Source organism: Dipodomys ordii, unplaced genomic scaffold (assembly GCF_000151885.1).
Source record: "Dipodomys ordii isolate 6190 unplaced genomic scaffold, Dord_2.0 Scaffold25, whole genome shotgun sequence".
NCBI classification, from domain to species: domain Eukaryota; kingdom Metazoa; phylum Chordata; class Mammalia; order Rodentia; family Heteromyidae; genus Dipodomys; species Dipodomys ordii.
The window spans coordinates 216,012-234,690 of record NW_012267241.1 but is presented as its reverse complement, the minus strand read 5'-3'; the positions used below and the strand labels follow the sequence as shown (position 1 = coordinate 234,690).

The 18,679-nt window shown below is 45.5% G+C and overlaps 1 protein-coding gene across 2 annotated transcripts in view; it reads right to left on the bottom strand.

Annotated features, from left to right (window-relative positions):
• The window catches only part of Loxhd1 (lipoxygenase homology domains 1), a 135,855-nt gene that overhangs the window by 105,012 nt on the left and 12,164 nt on the right, over window positions 1-18,679 (bottom strand). For both annotated transcript variants that reach the window (XM_013014849.1, XM_013014848.1), the window contains exons 3-4: window positions 13,085-13,165; window positions 10,824-11,008 (exon numbers count right to left, since the gene is read on the bottom strand). In XM_013014849.1, coding sequence (XP_012870303.1) covers window positions 10,824-11,008; window positions 13,085-13,165 — 266 coding nt within the window. The remainder of the gene's footprint in view (window positions 1-10,823; window positions 11,009-13,084; window positions 13,166-18,679) is intronic.

The window sequence follows — 18,679 nt, the reverse complement described above, 5'->3', positions numbered from 1 at the left end:
GAAAATAAAATATATACATGATTTGGCAAGTCTGTAATGAATGCAAAGACTAGAGGTATGGACAGTGGCCATCGAATGCATATTTAAAGGGCACCTCTTTTTAAATACCTGTATCTTTGTTCCATTCATTGAACAATGATTAATTGTTCTCGGTAATATTCAAGCACCTTGATCTCAGTTGTGGCCCCAAAGACCGTACAATGGTCACAGGATTTAGACAGAGCCAAGTCTGTTGTCATTGTCATTTACACATAAGGAAACCCAGTTCAGAGGAGACAGCAACTTTCCCAGCAGCACAATGCAAAAAGGAGCTCCAACCCAGGTTCCTTGTCTTGAAATCCAGGACCCTTCCCAAGCTACCTTAGGGTGTCCAGTGCTCTAGCTCAGGGACTAGCAATCTTTTTCTGTAAAGTGCCAGATCGAAAATATTTTTGGCTGTGTGGACTATTTGGACTGAGTTACAATGACTCAATCCTGTAGGTAGAGCACGAAAAAAGCTATGCACAATACTGTGTGACAAATGAGTGCAGCTGGGTCCCAGTGAAACTTTATTTATGGACCCTGACATCGGAATCTTAGAAATTTTATGTGTCACTGAGTATTTTTCTTCTTTTGATTTCACTTTTAAAGGGGAAAAAAACCCTGTAAGAACCAAATCAGCAGTCAGGAGGCTGAGGCAAATAGGTTCTAGAGTTCAAAGCCAGCCAGGGCTACATAGTGAGACCCTATCTCAAAACAAAACAATGGTCAGCTGCTGTCTGCAGAGGAATTAGAATACATTCCAACATTGGCTAAGCACCCAAAGGCTTAGAAGACAGGTTGGCATGGACAACTCCTGTGCCAGCTTTCTCTGCCCCATAAGGCTGTTGTGTAGCTAGGCAAAACCTGATGATCCCCTGAGTAGAATAAATAAGGAGGTCTGATGCTTCACAAAGGTAAAGACCAATGATGACAGCACCAACGCTGTCACCTAAGGCATGGTGCTTTTCGCTCACAGCCTGGCTAAGCATTGTCAGGGGACAGAAATGGAAATAGGTGAGGAAACAGGAAGAGCAGAACCAGCAGGTTCATTCCTCTTCCAAAGACTGAGCAAGGATGGGAGAGATAGGGCCTGGCATAGATTATGGGAACTGTCCCCCACGTCAGCTTTAAAGTTGACCTGTGATTTGTCCATTTGATGTATTATTGCCTTTTAGAAAATTCTCCCTGGAACTGATTTCTCTCTACAGGGCCACCATTAGCCGATACAGGACCTTTGTGCAAATGAGCTAGAAGCATCCCTTCCTTGAGACACTTTACTGCCATCTGTTGGACAATCATGACAAATACACAAATCTAAAACTTCCTGATGGGAAAAGCAGCGTCCGCCCTTTACACCTGAGCCCCAGCTTCTACGTAACAGGTGACTTCCACTAAGGGTCAGTGGGGGTCCAGAGGCCTGACTAATTTGGGCATTGTTGTAATAAATTCACAACAAGGCAGGCAGAGCCGAGATTACGCTAATACATAATCCCAAACCAGAGAACTGAGCTGGGGTCCTGTGCTGTGGAGTTAGCAGTATTGTAGAGACAGTGGTCCTGGCATAGTCTTGAGACCCCAGCCGAGAGTTGTTTGCATCCTCCCACCCTGCCCAGCGAACGCATCTGCCCGATCTTGCCCTAGGCCTGGTGGCAAAGGCACACACAATCAAGTCTGCTGCCTTCCAGCAGGAAGTCTGTCCCTGGAGGCCCACGGAAGCTTCTGCGTGGGCTCCCAGAAAAGGCAGGCGCTGGCAGGCCCTGGCTGCCAGCCACCCCGGCAGCCTCCCCTGCGCGCTGTCTGGAAGTCGTCACGCGGCATTAAAAGCACACCTCCCAAAGAGGGGCCTAGACAGCGGGAGAGACACGGGGATGAGGGGGCCGGGTCCCCCAAATCCCGGTGCCTGCCTGCACAGCTGAGCCTGCCTGAGCTGCTCGTCCTGTTCCCGAGGACCGCAGTGAAGCATCTGCCCATGGCGGAGCCTGCCTCCCTGGGAAGGGGCGGCCCCACACCCAGCGCCGTTGGAGCCTCCAAGATGCGCACTTGGTCCAGCTTTTTCAGGAAACAGAATCATGAATGAACCGAGCCATCGGCGTCTCTTTCCCTTGCCTTTCACCCCTCCCCAGATCCCAGTCGTTTTGGCAGGTGAAGGCTGGAGAGGAGGTTGGGAAGAGGCTGATGGGGTTCGATTTTTCCCACCACCCACAAGTGAATCCGCGTGGCTCACACCCAGACACCCCTCACTTCCGCTCACTCACGCTCCCCCGAGAGCCAAGGCGCTGCTGGAAGGGAGGTATCACAGGTGGTGTGGAGGCGGAGATGAAAATGGAGAAGAGTGACGATGGAGCTGCCCGGGGAGGGGTGGGGATGAGGAGGAATGTTCTCTCCCAGCCAGAGGAAGCTGGGCCTGCTCCAGCCTGCACAGGTGAGCAATTGGGGACAGCAGGCCACGCGGTGCTGGGTGATGGACACCTAACACGAATCCTTCCTACCCTACAAGGACTCCTTGTCATCTGCTCCTGCCCCAAGGCCCCTGATCGCAAAGCCTTCATCCTTGTAACTGCCCCTTCCGGATTGCCCCCAGCTCTGCCAACTCCAATAAGTGTAACCCATCCTTCCATTACCTTGCCCAGACTTTCCAATCTTCCCCCCACAGCCTCTGGGATACTCGCCCAACTCCTGAGCCCACCCACTGGATTCTGGGGGAAAAACTGCAAGCTGTCTCTCCACAACCGCCATCCTTCATGTCTCTTCTCTTGATTTTGCTTGCTTCTGGTAAGTAGGACTAGAACCATCTGCTCCCCCTAGTACATCCTGGACTCACTGCCCTGGAAGACCCATCCCAGTATTAAAAATCACAAGAACTTCTAATAGTTACTGAGGATCTCAAAGGGGAGGGATCAAGCCACATCTGGCCTCACCACCTCCCTGCAAAAATGTTAGGACTTAATGCTACTGCTGTCACCATTTGACTCATGGGAAAATGGAGTGAAGAGGTTAGGAGAAGTGGATGAGGAATGGAGCTGTAGCTAAAGGAGTAGAGAGTCAGCCTTGAAGGAAAATTAGTTAATTAAAAAATAAAAATATGTTTACAAAGAAAGAAACTTGGCCAATTTTCATAAAAAAAGTGAAAGCAGATTTGGACTCAAGAGGTATTAACATAAAGGGGTGTGTCCCTCATGTGAAAATTTGAGATAATGTGAAAATGTGAGATTTACTCAGCAATCCTTAGTTTATTTGTCTTTCAGGAATATTCACCTTTCAAGCCCAGAGTGCCCTTTTGGCACTTAACATGTGCCCAGAATTTGACCTCCACTGAACCTAGTTGACAGTGACATTAAAATATCACTTATTCATAGTTGTTCATGAGCAAAACATCAAGGAACAAAACTCTGCCGCTTTCATTACCGACACATAAATGTAGAGCCAGCACATTTTCTAGGAAACTGTTCACTGTAAGCCTGATGCCCTTTCTCCAGTTTTGAAACACCATGTGGAGTGGGTGTTAACTAGTCCAGTCCAGATGTGAGCTAGTCCAACTAGTCCAGCTGAGCTCATCTTGCTCAGCCTCTCATCTACGCATTGCCAAGCCCAGCAGCATGGTTTCCCCACACCGTTTCATCATTTGTCTTTCTTGGTCCCACACCTGATGCTGTAGGACCTTCCTATCTACCTGAGCACCACTTGCATTTTGGCTGCATTTTCCCCCAGATTCTACTGCAGGGTGAAGAGGTGATCTTTCCTTGGAGCACTAGAGGAACTAGGGGGTCTCCCAGCCTTTCTGGAGGACAAGTAAATCCTGTCATAGTCTATACTGGGCAAAATTCTTGAACCAGCGATGCAATCCCCGTGCGTAACAGTTACAGTAGATCTTAGATCTTGCTATCTACAGGTCTGTGGCTCCTAAGAGACCACTGAGGAAAAACTGTGATTGGTCAGGATGCATACAGTTTAAGGCTTTCCTGTGGATGTTTGACTAATTTTCCCACAGTGACGCCCAACTTCACTAAGGATTGCTCAATACATCTCAAGTTTTCACATCATCACTTAAATCAAGCACCATAACTTTTATTTTGCTTTTTGAGTGCCCTTAGCTTTCTTGGGAGGCAGATCTCTTTTTCTTAAATTACAGGCAGAGAAACCCTCATCAGATTACACAATGAGTCAAACACAACTAACAATAACATGGTACTGTGTGCTTCTCTGAATCAACTGCACTTCATAATGGGCACAAAATTTCACATTTTTGTTTCTGAAATTTCTTTTAGTGTCTAACATTTATTTTCTACCCTGCATAGTCAAAACTGTGTATATTGAATCTGTGAATAAGACAGATCTACTGAAGTTTCTAGCAGGAACACAATTATGTCCAGATCCTATCTTTAAGGGTGTCTATTATAGCATTATTAACAATAACAAAAATTAGGAATAACCTAAGATTATCCAACATGGGGGGTTGTTTGGAAGAATTATAGTATTATAGTATTCTTTCACTCATGGACTGCTATGCTACCATTTAAAGTAATGGCTAGGGCTGGGCAAAATGGTGCATGCCTGTAATCCTAGCTCCTTGAGAGGTAAGAATCAGAAGAATCAAAAAGTTCATAAAACCTCTGTCTCAATCAATTGAGCTGGGTGTGGTAGTATGTATCTGTAGGAAGCACGTGGGAGGATTGTGGCTCAGTGATAGAGAACCTGTCCAGCAAGAACAAGGCTCTGAATTGAAACCCCATCAAAACATAAATTATCTTTTTATAAAACACTATAATGACTAGAAGATAAGTTCCATACTGCAATCTTAAGGACCACACATTTATAAAATAGAGTATAAAACGATACTATTAAGCTGGGTGACCATGACTCATGCTTATAATCCTAGTTACTCTGGAGACAGAAATCTGAGGAAGCCAATCCAGGCAAGAAAGTCCACGAGGCTCTTTTAACCACAAAATTAACCAATTAAGCATCAAAATGCTAAACGCGAAGCAATGGCTCAAATGGTAGAGTGCTTGAGCCAAAAAGCTAAGGGAAAGCATCCAAGCCCTGAGCTTGTTGCCCCAGGATTGACATACACCCCCCCAAATACTACTTTAATCAGTATGGAGCAGTTAATAATGCAGGCACCAGTGAGAGAGAAGAAGGAGAGAAAAAGAGAAGAAAATTCACCAACATGTTAACAGGAATATCTTCAAAGTAGTCTTGAGTCTTAAGGCAGTCAAGTCTCAAACTAAGTCCTCTCCCCTCTAGACTCCAAGCCCCTAGAAAGAGGGGACTATATACATTTTTATGCCAAGCACAAGCTCTGGTGCATAGAAGATCCAAAATCATCCATTCATTTATTCATTCATTGAATCGCTGAGAAAATAAACTCAAGAGTGGCAAAGATAGAGGAGCATGAGCTGGTATTAGGAGCCCAACTCTGGGCCAGAGTCGCGCTGTGTGAGGAAGAGCAGGCTTTTACTTTCTCTATAAAATGGATGAGGAGTAGAGAAAGTCCCTTTCAGTTCTAAAATCCTCCGGTATGTCTCGCTGAGGCCTCATTCTGAGCTGTTCCGGTTCTCCCTTCCCACTCTTTCCGGAGATGATTTTCTGCAGTGTGAGGTGGGAGCAGATGGGGTGGGCGGGAAGCTGCTGTGAGTTCAGAGGAGGAGAATGCTGCAGGCAGGGCGGGTCCAGCTCTAGCTACCTCTGCAGCCATGTGCTTGGGGCCACCTCCTTAGGGCTCCAAGGAATTAGAACCCTCAAGCAGCACCTACAGCCAATAGAGCCCTAGATCTTGTTGAAAGCTGAGTAGAGGGTAAATGTCAGGGAGAGGAGACCTATTAGATAGAGAGGCTTTTCTTGCAAGCTTGAGCTGCTGTGCATCTCGCAGACCTATTCCAATTATCTGGAGCCGCCCTGGATCCTCGCGTGGATTCCAGCATAGAGGAGCTCCAAAGTCCTTTCCAATTCTGAGAGGCCAGAATCTGGAGTCTGTGCATCTCAGAATCATAACAGCTTGGATGAAGGAAGAAGAGAAAAGAAAACCTCAGAAGCCTAACCCTAGTACAGTGGCCTGATACTGTGTTAATTGCCCAGCACTTACTCCATGTGGTTGATGCACCGAGACCTTAATGTTAATCTCCCTATTAACCATATGAAGGGTAATTCATGCCATACCCATTGCACAGACAAGAAAACAGAGACACAGCATCTCAGGTATCTGCTCATGCTGGCCTAAGTGGTAACATGGCAGAGCTATGTTTTTACCAAAGAGAATGGGACCCATGGGAACCTATGCAGAAGGTAGAATGCAGGAAAGGGGTAAGGTGAGGGAGAAGTGCTCTCATCAGAAAAGCCGCCAAAGCCAATCTCCTCAGCCCCTGTGGATGAGTACTGTCCCCAGACCTACTGAGTCTACTAATCTCCAAGAGACCTTCAGGAGCCACCTAATCCAGCCACTCCACAATGAGAGAAACAAAACAGGAGACTTGCCTGACACCTGCCCCAGGCCTCACTTACATTGAGTGGCAGAATCAAAATTCACATGCTTTCTATGCTTTCTGGCTCTGAGAGCTATGTTTTGAAATTAGTGGCATCATCCAATAAAATCTGAATACTTGTCTCTTTGGCAGAAGTCTCTCCATGGAAGTGTGTGTGTGTGTGTGTGTGTGTGTGTGTGTGTGTGTGTGTGTGGTGTGTTTCCTCAAGTCATCCGTGCCACTTTCATTTGACATTTGTGTTGACATTGTGCAGTCTCTGGGAGGTCTTATAATCCTGCAGTTTAGTGCAACTTGCATACATCCTTAATATATTAGTCACAATCGCTCTCCTATTCTGACCTCTGCTCAAATGCACCCTGGGCACTGTGCCCAGTGTGGTCTTGCTGAGATCCAGTTCACATCTGGAGCTGTGTGACAATCATTGCACAGTTTGTGCTGTAATGAAATCATAGCCCAGTTACCTGATAAGGTGGCTAACAGGAGAAAGAGTGCTAAGAACAAATCCCATTTTTATCCATCCTTAGTCTCTGGGCCACCTTCAATACAAAGCACTGGTTGTTCCATTAGGCATAGGCCCCCAAAAGCTAATTCACTTGCTCAAGACTAAAGGAGATTCTTAAATTCGAAGGTGTTGTGTCCACCTCCCCCTCACCATAAGTCTGCTCCTGACCTCCCTAACCAAGGCACTGCTATTTCTTGTTAGCATTCCTTGCTCTCTAACAAGCAGCCCGTTGGTCTCTGTGAAGCTTATGACAAAACTGGCTATAGCTGTCCTTATTATTAATTCACTAAAGAAGATTAAATGCACTCTAAAAGAAGGCTTGTCCCTAACAAAGCCTAGGGTGCAGGTTCCAGCTTGGAGCCTGGGGTAGGGGGCAGTGGGCAGGTTTGGGCTCCCAGGATGCAAGGGCTATCTCCCTCTCCTGCTGACCTGGCCTGAGTTTGACATATTTGTAAGCTGTTATGCCCAGGTGTTGACAGCCTGGGCCCTGAAGAGCTCCAGGCCAATTAGAACACAGCTCTAGACTTCAAAGGCCTGTCTTGTGCCCAGTTGGCAGAGCTTTTCCAACATGATGTGTTGTGGACTCATTATTAGTCTACACCAACCAATCATCTCATAATTTTCAAGATAGGAGGGTTTGTGGGTTGGCACTGAGATGTGGGCAGTTGCTCAAAGTGACATGATATTGGCAATGAGAAGGTCATGCAGAATGTAAGACTCAGCACTAGGTCTTCCCAAATCTACCCAGAGAGGTTGCATCCTCTCTACAGCTCATTCATGGATACTTCCATGCACATACCCCAGCTTCAGGGAAGTCCCTTGGGCTTTCTTGAGACCAGAGAAGGATGGGTGGTATTTCATTCCTTGTAATTCAGCAATATGCTTATACATTTCCCAGGATTGTCACACTAGGAGTGACAACATTAACTCGGAGTATTGAAATCACAACAGGGGAGCTTGGGGGTAGGCAAGAAAGTCCAGGAAATGCTTAGCCAGTAGAGTGCCAGAGAAAGCCAATACTGTAGGGGGTTTACCAGAAGGTATCTACCCCAACTCTCTGATAAAATGAAGAAACAGAGATGCAGACAGGATAAGTGACTCGCAGCTGAAGAGTGAGATTAAAACCCACACCTCTGCTTCCAGGCCAGCTCTTTCTCCTTCATAAGTGGATGGTTGTCATACAGAAGCCCCACTTCCTCCATATGCACACAAACCTGTTGCTAACCATTACTTATACTAGTCCCTAAGTCACACCCTGGTGGATGTGAAAGATCAGTCACCAGGAACAGGAAACCCCAGCATGACTCTCGAGGCAGCCTGCATTGGTTGGAGAGACAAATAAACACCTGTTAAGTAGCTAAATCCCAAGGAGCAAGCAGTAGCCCCTGCAATATGGTATTTCTCAACTTCATCCAACTCAAAATACCTGGGAAATACACTCCACCCACCCCAGCAGCCAGAGTGGCTCACTCTGAAAGCTACTAAAGAACACATTTCTCCTCGAGGTGTGAGAGACCAAGCTTAGCTTCCAGCCAAGGACTGCCTCCAGTGTGTAGATGTCACTGCTGCTGCTGCTTTGGCCCATTGTACTCTGGTTTGTCAAGAGGGTGAGCCATTCCAAGCAGAATGGAAGAAACCCTACAGGAAGGGAAGCAGGCATCCACAGAAATGGAAGAGATGCCAGGAAGCAGATGGCAGGAGGGAATATTCATGGCACTTCTGGAGCAAGTCAGTAGCCAAGCCTGTGTTCCCAGGGATAATAAATGCAGATATACTAGAAAAGCAACTGCCAGCCTTCCACAGGCTCTAGAAGATGCCAGGATCCCTGACGCCTACTCTAAGTGGGAGACAATAATGGAGGTGGAAAGCTTAAGTCCCTGGGCAGGCTTTATGCATGGGTAATGCTTAATGGTGCATGATGTCTGTCTGGATCACTCTATGGACATGCCTGGAGAGCCAACCAAGGTAAGACCCCACTCCTACCAATTCATGGAAGAATGAATCAGGAAAATCCAGGAGGCTTCTCCAGTGGCCTTGAAGTCCTGAACAAGAACACAAGGTTTGGGGTAGAACAGTCATTTTGCTCTTTTTTATCCAGGTGAACAGGAGCCCTTTGACTGCAAAGTCAATATGTAAAAAAATAAAAACAAAAAAAGAAAGAAAACACACACACACACACACACACACACACACAGAGTGATCATTTTAAATGTACTAAAAGAAGCGGAGCATCAAGGAACCCTGAATAGCTTAATCTTTTTTTTTAATTGTAACAAGAAAAAAATTATGTCAATGTGATGTACAGAGGGAGGGGGTTACAGTTACATAAGTAAGGTAATAAGTACATTCCTTGTCAAACTTGTTACCCCTTCCCTCATTTTTCTCTTACTTTCCTTCTCCCTCCCCTCCCCCATAGCTTAATCTTGAAAAGGAAGAACTTTGGAAGTGACCCTTGGCAGTGATAGGGGACTGGTCCCCAACAGTCTTCTCTCCCTTCGAAAGTATTGGTGGTGGGAGGCATACTCACTGAAAATGTTCCCTCTCCCCTCTCCTCCTTCTATGACCTACCCCATGTTTTGAAATATTCCACCTGCAAAATCAAAATTAATGGATGAAGAACTAATTATCTTCCCTATTTTTATCATCAAAGATCTCCAGTAGCAGCCAAATACCAAGTTGGTATAATTCCAGGTGAAATGCAGTAAGTTAACCTTTTGTTTTCCAATACAGTAATTTCAAACTTAAAGCTTTCTTTTCTTGTTAGGTTTTTCAGGAACCCAGCCTGGAAATACAAAAGCATAATATCCCACAGTTCATCCAGGGGCTGGGCCCAGACAAGACCTAGACACAGAGTCAGCAGGGTCTTGTCTGTATATGAGAAAACGCCATCATGACTATGTTTCAGAAAGCTGACCCAGGCAGTGCCCGTACATGTGTTCTACCATTTTTGCTATGTCCCCATTTTGCTTTAATTTGCTTTTCAGTAGGTATCACAAGCTTTTGTGAAGGCTAGCCCTCAATTATGATTCTTCTACCTCAGCTCCCCAAGTAGCTAGGATTACAGGCTTGAACCACCATACCAGGCCCCTAATGTGTGTTTTATATGTTTGTCATCACCTCCCATTCTTTTTTAATATATATTTTATTGTAAAGATACTGTACAGAGGGGTTACAGTTACATGATCAAGGTAATGAGTCCATTTCCTATCAAGCATTGTTTTCCCCCTACCATCCCTTTCCTCCCCACTTCCCCACCTCCTCCCTTTCCCCCTTTCCCCCCCCCTCCCCACCTCTCAAAGAACACCTCCCATGCTTGTAGAATTAAGATTAATGAAGACTGAAGATTTTGGTCACAGATGCCTTTTGAAATATGTTGTTTTGTTCTTCAAAAGGAACCAGAAATCAGTATGGTGGATCTTTGGAAGATGAAAATTCTCATTCTTTCCCATCAGGTTTTTTTTTTCTATTGCCCTTCCTTGGGTGTTATAAGAAAGGGAAGGGAATAGGAAGCCAGGGAAGCTTCCTTGACCCCACTCCCCCCAAAAACCCGCTCTTGGCAGGCATTCACCAATGAGAATCGTTGAGAAGAGGAAATTCTCTCCAGAGCAAGTTTATCCCTCCATCATGCCTGTAGGTCCTTTTGTACTTCCCACTCCTTTGAACCTACAATCACCACTTTCTCATGGTAAACCCATAGGGCTGCAGTAACCCTAGCCAACAAAAACATCCTGGAGAGAGAGACTGTCCAGAGCAAGAGAGCAGCCTGGATGAGACCAGATCAGGCAGGAAGGGATGCTAAGTAGTCTAGTTTAGTTACTGACCTCTGGGCGTGTCCATGGGGTTGAAGCTGGCCAGCAGATCCCGGCACCACTGGCGGTCACCTTCCTCTTTGCTCAACCAGTTGTTGCAGTTGAAGTAGTAACGAAGATGAGGCCTCTTCATGTCAGTCACGATCACACGGTCCAGATACCAGCTGGCATTCAAACCGGTGTTGTCATGCTCAATCCTGGGGCACAAGCCAACATTCACATTCTTACTGACAGAATGAAGGTGATTCCCCTTCCGTATTGAAATGCCCCAGTTGCTGATCCAGTGAGAGTCTTGATCATTTTGTTGCTTCTTTTACTTTACTACACTTTCCTCAAGTATGTCATGGGATGCTTTACAAGGTAGCTATGCATAGGCACAACTGTTACATTGCCTTCTTGGAAAATACATTCTTTGAGGAAAAAATTCAGGACCCTCAGTGGGACCATGTTGGTCTTTGCCTCACAAGTCCTGCCTGATCAGTGCTATTTCCTAACCTTGGTCTGTGACAGCATTTCTCTCTCTTCCTACTCTGCCCCAAGCTGTACCCACACACCACCTCCTGAAACCCAGCTGAATCAAGGTCAAAAAAGGCAGTTCATCAGGACCTTACTAAAGACAGAGGTGATATGAGATTAATCAGAAAGCAAGAGCTGACTAGACCATCTGACTTGAAGGGCCTGGCTTGTCCCTTAGGCACCATTTCCCTCTCCCACTGCTCTAAATTGGTTAATTCCCTCTCTTCATAACTTCCAGTCACTCCTAACTAGCAGATACTATCCTTAGTCCCTCCATAACTATCTAGACCTATGACTATCTTCTCAAAATGTGCTATGAACTGCAGATACAATTTTAGATTTTTCAATTAGCTGTATTTTTACAGATACAAAGAAACTGGTGGAATTGTTAATATTGTATTGCATTTCATTCCATATAGCATTTCCAATATATGATATTTATTAACAATGCATCACACATTCTTTTCCTTTTTCCTTATACTAACTTTTCGTGTGGTATCTATTTTCTCCATACAGCACATTACAGTATGGATCAGCTGCAATGTAACCACACAAAAGCCATATGTGTCCAGACCTGGCTATATTGAACAGCATAGATCCAGATTCTTTGAATTCTTCCTTCCAGATCATTTCCTACTTCCTTAAGGGCACTCTTTGTCTAATTTTTTCTTCAGCATATAACCACAGGATGATCTATGTACATGGAACCCCTCATCCCAACCCATCATCCCAGGATAACCAGAGCCCAATACAGCACATGACTCCAACTCCAGAGTTGATATCCCTGATACATGAGGCCCAGTCTTTACAAAGATATATGGCACTGCCTGACATGGGCTGACACCCAGTATGCTTGCAGCTAGAGGCTACCTTTCATATGTATATATGTATACATATACGTATATATATATATACACATATGTATATATATACATATATATGGAAAGAAAGAGAAAAATTGACAGCCTTCCCTGCAAGAGCCCTTCCCTGCTTGTAAATCCCCCTCTTACCACATAACTAGTGCACAAGAGTCTCAGAAACAGTCTCTGGTCCCAAATTTTTTAGTGAAAGAAAGAAAAACAAGGACTGAACTGAGACCACATTGACCTCTAATCTAGGCACAAGCTGACCAAAGATAATCTATCATCTTCACATTCTGACAAGTGAGCATGAACTTGAGAGGAAGTGCTTGGCACGGACCAGAGAATGAACGATGGTAATTGAAAGCTCTTTGCAAGACTAGTGGATGCACCCATCCTCATAGTCACAAAACTCTCCTAGAAAGCAAAAGCAGAGGAGTTGTCCAAATATATTTTACAAAAGCAGTACTCAGTGAGTATACGCTTCTTACTGGTTACTGCTACAAGAACTGACTCTTTAAGTCCTAGCTTTAGACAAGCAGGACATTATTACAGAGGCAGAGACTGAGCTTGGAAAGATAAACCATGCAGTCCTACAGATAGTAAAGTAGAAGAGCAGATGTTCAAAGCCAGGCAGTCTGAACTCAGAGGTTTGCTCCTAATCACTGACCCATAGAACATATGTCTCAATTTTGTTAAAGAAAAAAAACAAGTCTCAATGTCCCAATCTAAGAAATCTGTTTTCAATGGAGAAGCTTAGGAGTTTGTAATTCAGAATGAAAGGATAAGATATGAATCTTTAATCATCCCTCAAATGAGACCTGGAGAGTAATCAATACCCAGAAAGTATCAGTTGTGCCTTCTCCACCCCCACCTTGATCAGGGGCTGGTTTTCACCTGATTTTATAGATGAGGCCCACGTTGTTGGTTCTGATTCGGAACACATCGACATTGGCTTTCTCAAAAGCAGACTCACTCCTGCAATGAACATGTGCACAGTTAGTGTAGACCAGCACATGGTTCACAGGACCTGGAGCAGAGCAAAGGGCTGGCATCCTCTTCCTCCTCCATCATCTCACTTCTGGAAAGTGCTACAGGCTACATGTAATGGGATCCCATTTTAAATTCCTCTCTACCGTGGCTAGAGAGGACGAGGGTAAGGGCATGGTATTATTTCTCACTCTCATATCTAAGTTTTCATATGATCCTTGCTCTGAGTCACTGAGGTAATTTCAGGCACTATTTACCCCACTATATAGCCAACTACACTGCTCATTGGTAGCCAGAGCAAGAAGTAGCCTGTGGCTCTCCAAAGGCATCATCCCACACCTGCTGGTTGCTCCAGGTTGAGAAGGTAGAGGAGGAAGGAAGGTGCATTTGGATCTTCAGCCTCTTTGTCTCTCCTCCTTTGTGAGAAGAGTTGTGACAGAAACCCCAAGTGGGTGCAGATCTTGGGTGACCCCTGGTCCTGCCATTGTGAACAAGAAGGAACAAACTCCATCCTAAACCAGCAACCAGAGAAGTGGAGGGCAGTGAAGAAAATGTACATCTGGCATCTTGAAATGGTGTAAGTAGAGGAAAGTACACCTGAAATGTTCAGCAATCCAGTACCCAGGCAAGTTGCACCTCCAGAGCACCCTAAATTCAGGCAGCATAGACAGGAGGGATGGAACCATCTTGCCTTGAAATCCTTCAATAGTAGAAGGTAAGTCTCACTTCGACAATGGCTCTGGTCCCCTGGACAGGCCAGGACTCCTGTCATTGGAGTCTGAGTCTTCTAGAACTGTCCCACTGCTGAGCTTTTGGCTTGGGAGAGCAGGCATCACCTTGTGCTCTCAGCCAGCATTCCTGGAATGGGCACACAGCTTAAAGAGAAAGAAGGACATAGAAGACAAATACCCATGGTACAGCTGAGATCTTAAATACCTCCATGTGTTCCTTAGTTCCTAGCCTTAGTGCTCTTGATGGTGGGGGCAGGTTGTAAGAGGTAGAGTATTGGGAGAGTACTTTCCTAGCAAGTGTAAGCCCCTAAGTTCTGTTCTTAGCACTGGCAAAAAAATAGGAAGCAGAACCTAAAAGAAAGAAGTTGTCACAGAGGAGTGTCTTTGAAGGGGAATTGGCACCTCACTGCTTCCTGTTTCTCTCTATACCTTCTGGTTGCCATGAGGTGAAGTAGCTCTCCCACCACAACCTCTCACCACGATGTGCTGCCTCACCACAGTGCCAAAAGCAAGAGTGCCAATACCATGGACTGAATCCTCTCTAACTGTGAAACAAAATAAACTGTTGGCTTTTTTCTCCATCCTGGTGCTTGAACTCAGAACGTGGGCACTGACCCTGAGCTTCTTTTGCTCAAGGTTAGCATTCTACCACTAATCCACATTCCCTGCCCTGTTGATGTCAGGTATTTGTTACAGCAGCATGACACTAACTAACACAGCCTATTTACTAACCATCAAAGTGTTGTTTTGGGTTGTTTGTTGTTTTTTTTAAAGAGGATGTAAGGAGCCTTTTCACCAAGGACTCAGGCTCAGTATCAGAAGTCTTTTCAGGATCTTCAGAGTCCAGAAGCTGGTATTCTGAGAATGGACTTTCTTTTGAAAAAAAAATCTGCCCTTTAGGGAGAAGTTTCCTTGAGGTGAAACACTATGGGAGAGAGCTCCAAGCCCTCCTACAGCAAAGCTGAGCCCATGCAAATGTTCACCGATGCTGTCTGGGGGAGGGGGGAAGAGACTCCAAAGGTGCAGTCTGGGTGCAAAGAAGTAAGGAGAGAGCGGTAGAACCTTCTGGGTTTGCAGGAGAGGAAATGAGGCTCCCAGGCTGTCAGCTTATGTCTGAGCTCAGAGAGATCTTTTGCAGGGAGAAGAAGGAGCCAGGGCAATGCTGGGCACACTGTCTGTACTCCTCCATTGATGTCAGAAAAAAAGTTTGGGAAAAATAAGATGTCTCCTCCAAGAAGATCCAGTCACCCTCCTTCCTGTGAAAATAAACTTTCTAGATCCAGAATTTAAAAGGGAAAGTAACTAAGTCAGCACACATTGTGGGTCTGGTTGATGAAGATATTTCACTTCCAAGGAAAAATAATAACACACCCCAAGTTTTTATATTCAGAGTTACAATGACTTAGAAAACACATGGATGTCCATCGTATGCATCAGGATTTTGTGAATGAGAAACAAAGAAATTAATAAATGGCATTTTCTTTCAATCTATAAGACAAAATAACTGATTTTTTAAAGAATACAGACAAGAGTTTCTATAAGAAATAAATACACTAAGGAATAATCACCCAGGGAGGCTCTATGCTGGAATATTTGGCAGCCATTAAAAAAAATCCTATTAAAGAATACTTGACAAAAGGAAAACAAGCTTATGATAAGGACTTAAATTTTTTTTTTTTAAAAAAAGGCTAAATGCAATCATGAACGAAATAATCAACACAAATGGGATGCCATCTTTATTTGATTTTGTTTTGGTATTTTGTTTTTGTTTTGGCCAGTCATGGAGCCTGAACTCTGGGCCTGGGCACTGTCCCTCACTCAGGGCTAGTGCTCTACCACTTGAGCCATAGCACCACTTCTGGCTTTTTCTGCTTATGTGGTGCTGAGGAATTGAACCCAGGGCCTCATGCATGCAAGGCAAGCACTCTACCACTGAGCCACCTTCCCAGCCTCATCTTTGTTTGAAAATGATAATCTGAGGGATTAATACAAAAAATATATCTAGATGATAGGACTGTGATAAAGTGCTGCTTATTTGTTATTGCCTATATTGTTTTTAAATTTTCCAAAAGGAAAACTTAACTTTTGTAATTATTTTTTTAATGCACAATGCCCCTGCTCTGCAACCCCACTGCCAGGGGCAAATATATGAGAAGGTTTGGGGATTCCTGGGCTCCATCTTTTGAGGATACAGTAAGGCTGGGAAGCAGTCATTACCAGTGAGTGAGTAGGACAAGAAGATGGCACCTGCCCTCATTTTAGCCAAAGATGAGATGTGACTTCGAAAGCAGTTCAGGGACACCTGTGAAGAGAGTTCTGGAAGGAATGCTCTGACAGCAACCTTCAGCAAAGGGAAACCTTCACCCATGCCACATTCCAGTTACCATGTGTTCATTAAATAGCCAGTCCTGGTACCTCACAATTACTCCAGTGGAGGATTGGGAGGTTTGTGGAAGCAGGGAGACCAGGGAGAAAGATCAGTAGAGCCAGCAGAGCCAGAGATGGAGGAAGCAAGCACTCCAGGCCAACTTAGGGGCCATTTGGGGGTTTTCAGGATGGTACTGGGGATGCAGCAAGCTTCCACAGTGTTTGGGAGATGGAGATCAACTTCTCTGAAAGATAGGAAATGCCCCACCCTCTTCCTGAGAGAGAAAAGGTTGCAAAGACAGCCTCTTCCTACTCCCTGCAAGCTGGGATCATCCCAAACAGGCCCCTAGCCACACCCACCTTGGTCTCATTGTGGAATGCTCATTGCTGGTAAGTCACATACAAATGCTTATAGGTCTCACAAAATTGGGTCCGGGGAGAAAATAACAAAGGGTAGAGGAAACTTTGCAAATGCAGGCTCTTCTCGTCTTGTAGAAAGCCAGGCCTTGTCGTGGCTCCTCGTCCCCAAGTTGAAGGTTAATGTCGTGCACAGCCCTGCCCATGCCCACCATGCAATGAAACAGGGTCCTCATGGAAGGCCAGCCTCTAGAGGCTGCCCCGGACATTTTAGCAACCAATCAGGCAGAGCCATTGGGCTAAAATGCCAGGCACTCTCTGACACTCTCAGGTTGTGAGTTCTCAGCAGGAAATTGTGTTCCAGAAAATACATGAGATCCCATCCGTTTGCCATATCCTGCATAGACGGCCCTCTGTTGGGGTGGCCCTGTCTAATAGGACAAGAGCGGGGATCCCAGAAGGTGGGGGCTTCCTCTGGGACCTAGTGCTGGGAGTGGGAGCTGTATCTTACTAGGAGGAGGTCTGAGTGAAGGTTCACTAATAGGAGAATCTAAGAAAATGTCGCCATCTTTGCTGCCTAGGAGTGGGTCAAGTGGGTGCCAAGCCCACCAGAAAGGCCATAAAAATCAACATTTTAAAAAACTTTTGTGCCTGTACTGGGGCTTGAAATCAGGACCTGGCACTCTTGCTTAGCTTTTTCACTCAAGGTTGAAGCTCTGCTACTTGAGGCACAGTTCCATGTCTGGCTTTTTGTTGTTTAACTGAAGGTAAAGAGTCTCACAGACTTTTCTGCCCAAGCTGGTTTCAGACCATGCTCTTCAGATCTCAGCCTCCTGAATAGCTAGGATTCCAGGCATGAGCCACCAGTGCCTAGCTGGCAGTCAGCATTTTAATATTAGACACCAGAGTTCTTCTTGAAATAGCAATTATGCTATATTAAGAAAAACATCCTGCTAAGCCATTTGGAAGTAGAAGGTGAAATCCTGTAGCAGCCCAGAAAATGAAGTACAGAAATGAACAAGAGACACAGCTAGAGGCGGCAAAGTAAAGGTTAGGAAAATTCCAAGATATGCAGGGGCTGAATTTGAAGATGAGGGATCTAATATTCCATCCTAAGCCATTGATACTGCTAAGTGTGAACTTTCTAGGGCCTAAAGCTATCAGCCATGTCTGTTACACACAAAAATGTGGGGTGGAGGCTTTATCTAACACATGGTTTGGATTTGGGGTGGGATTGTGTGTGAGAAGAGGGAACAGTGGACAGTAAGGTATGAGAAGATTGTGGACCCCAGGAACAGGGTGGAGGTGGCACAGGCCTGAACTGCATCTGTGTCTCATAGCAAAGTGACTTCAGTTGCCACCTATGTCTGAGTTGCTTGAGCAACCTGAATCCCTACAAAGCAGTGTTCTCCTGCCAGACCCAGAATTTCCATATCCTGATCTGAAGCACTCTCAGATGAGGCCACGGGACTCGGGCTCCTCCTTCTACATCTGTAGTGCCCACTACAGTCATCTGACTGATCTTGGCCATCATCACAAATTGAGCATCTATTGCTTGCCCATCTTGCTTCCTCTCTGCCCCTAAACCAACAGCAGCACAACCAGCTCCAGGCCTCCTCCAGTCTATGTGTGGTATGGTGACTATTTCCAAAGTTTTATAAGTTGCTTCCCTTGGTCTAACTGGCTCTCTCATGCTCCTCTCTTACCTGAGACCTTTTAACCACTGGAGGCCCAGGTACGCCCTTCCCTATGATGACTCAGTCTGGCCACATGAAACCTCCAGCATTTGCTGGGCTCTAACTGTTCACTAGGAACCAGGGTAAATGCCAGAGGCTCAGTTAGGCCCCCCGACCCCGTGGGCCCTCTGCTGCAGCTCTGTCACCTCCCTACACATCCTTCTCCAGCCTCTCTTTGGGCCCAGCTGTTACTGTATGCCTGCATGGCTATGGTTGACCCCCCTAACCAGAGTCTTGGCCAGACTTGTACTCTTGCTGCCCAGTCTGGAGCACAACAGATCTAGGCAGACTCCCTACTAGCAGCCTCCCCA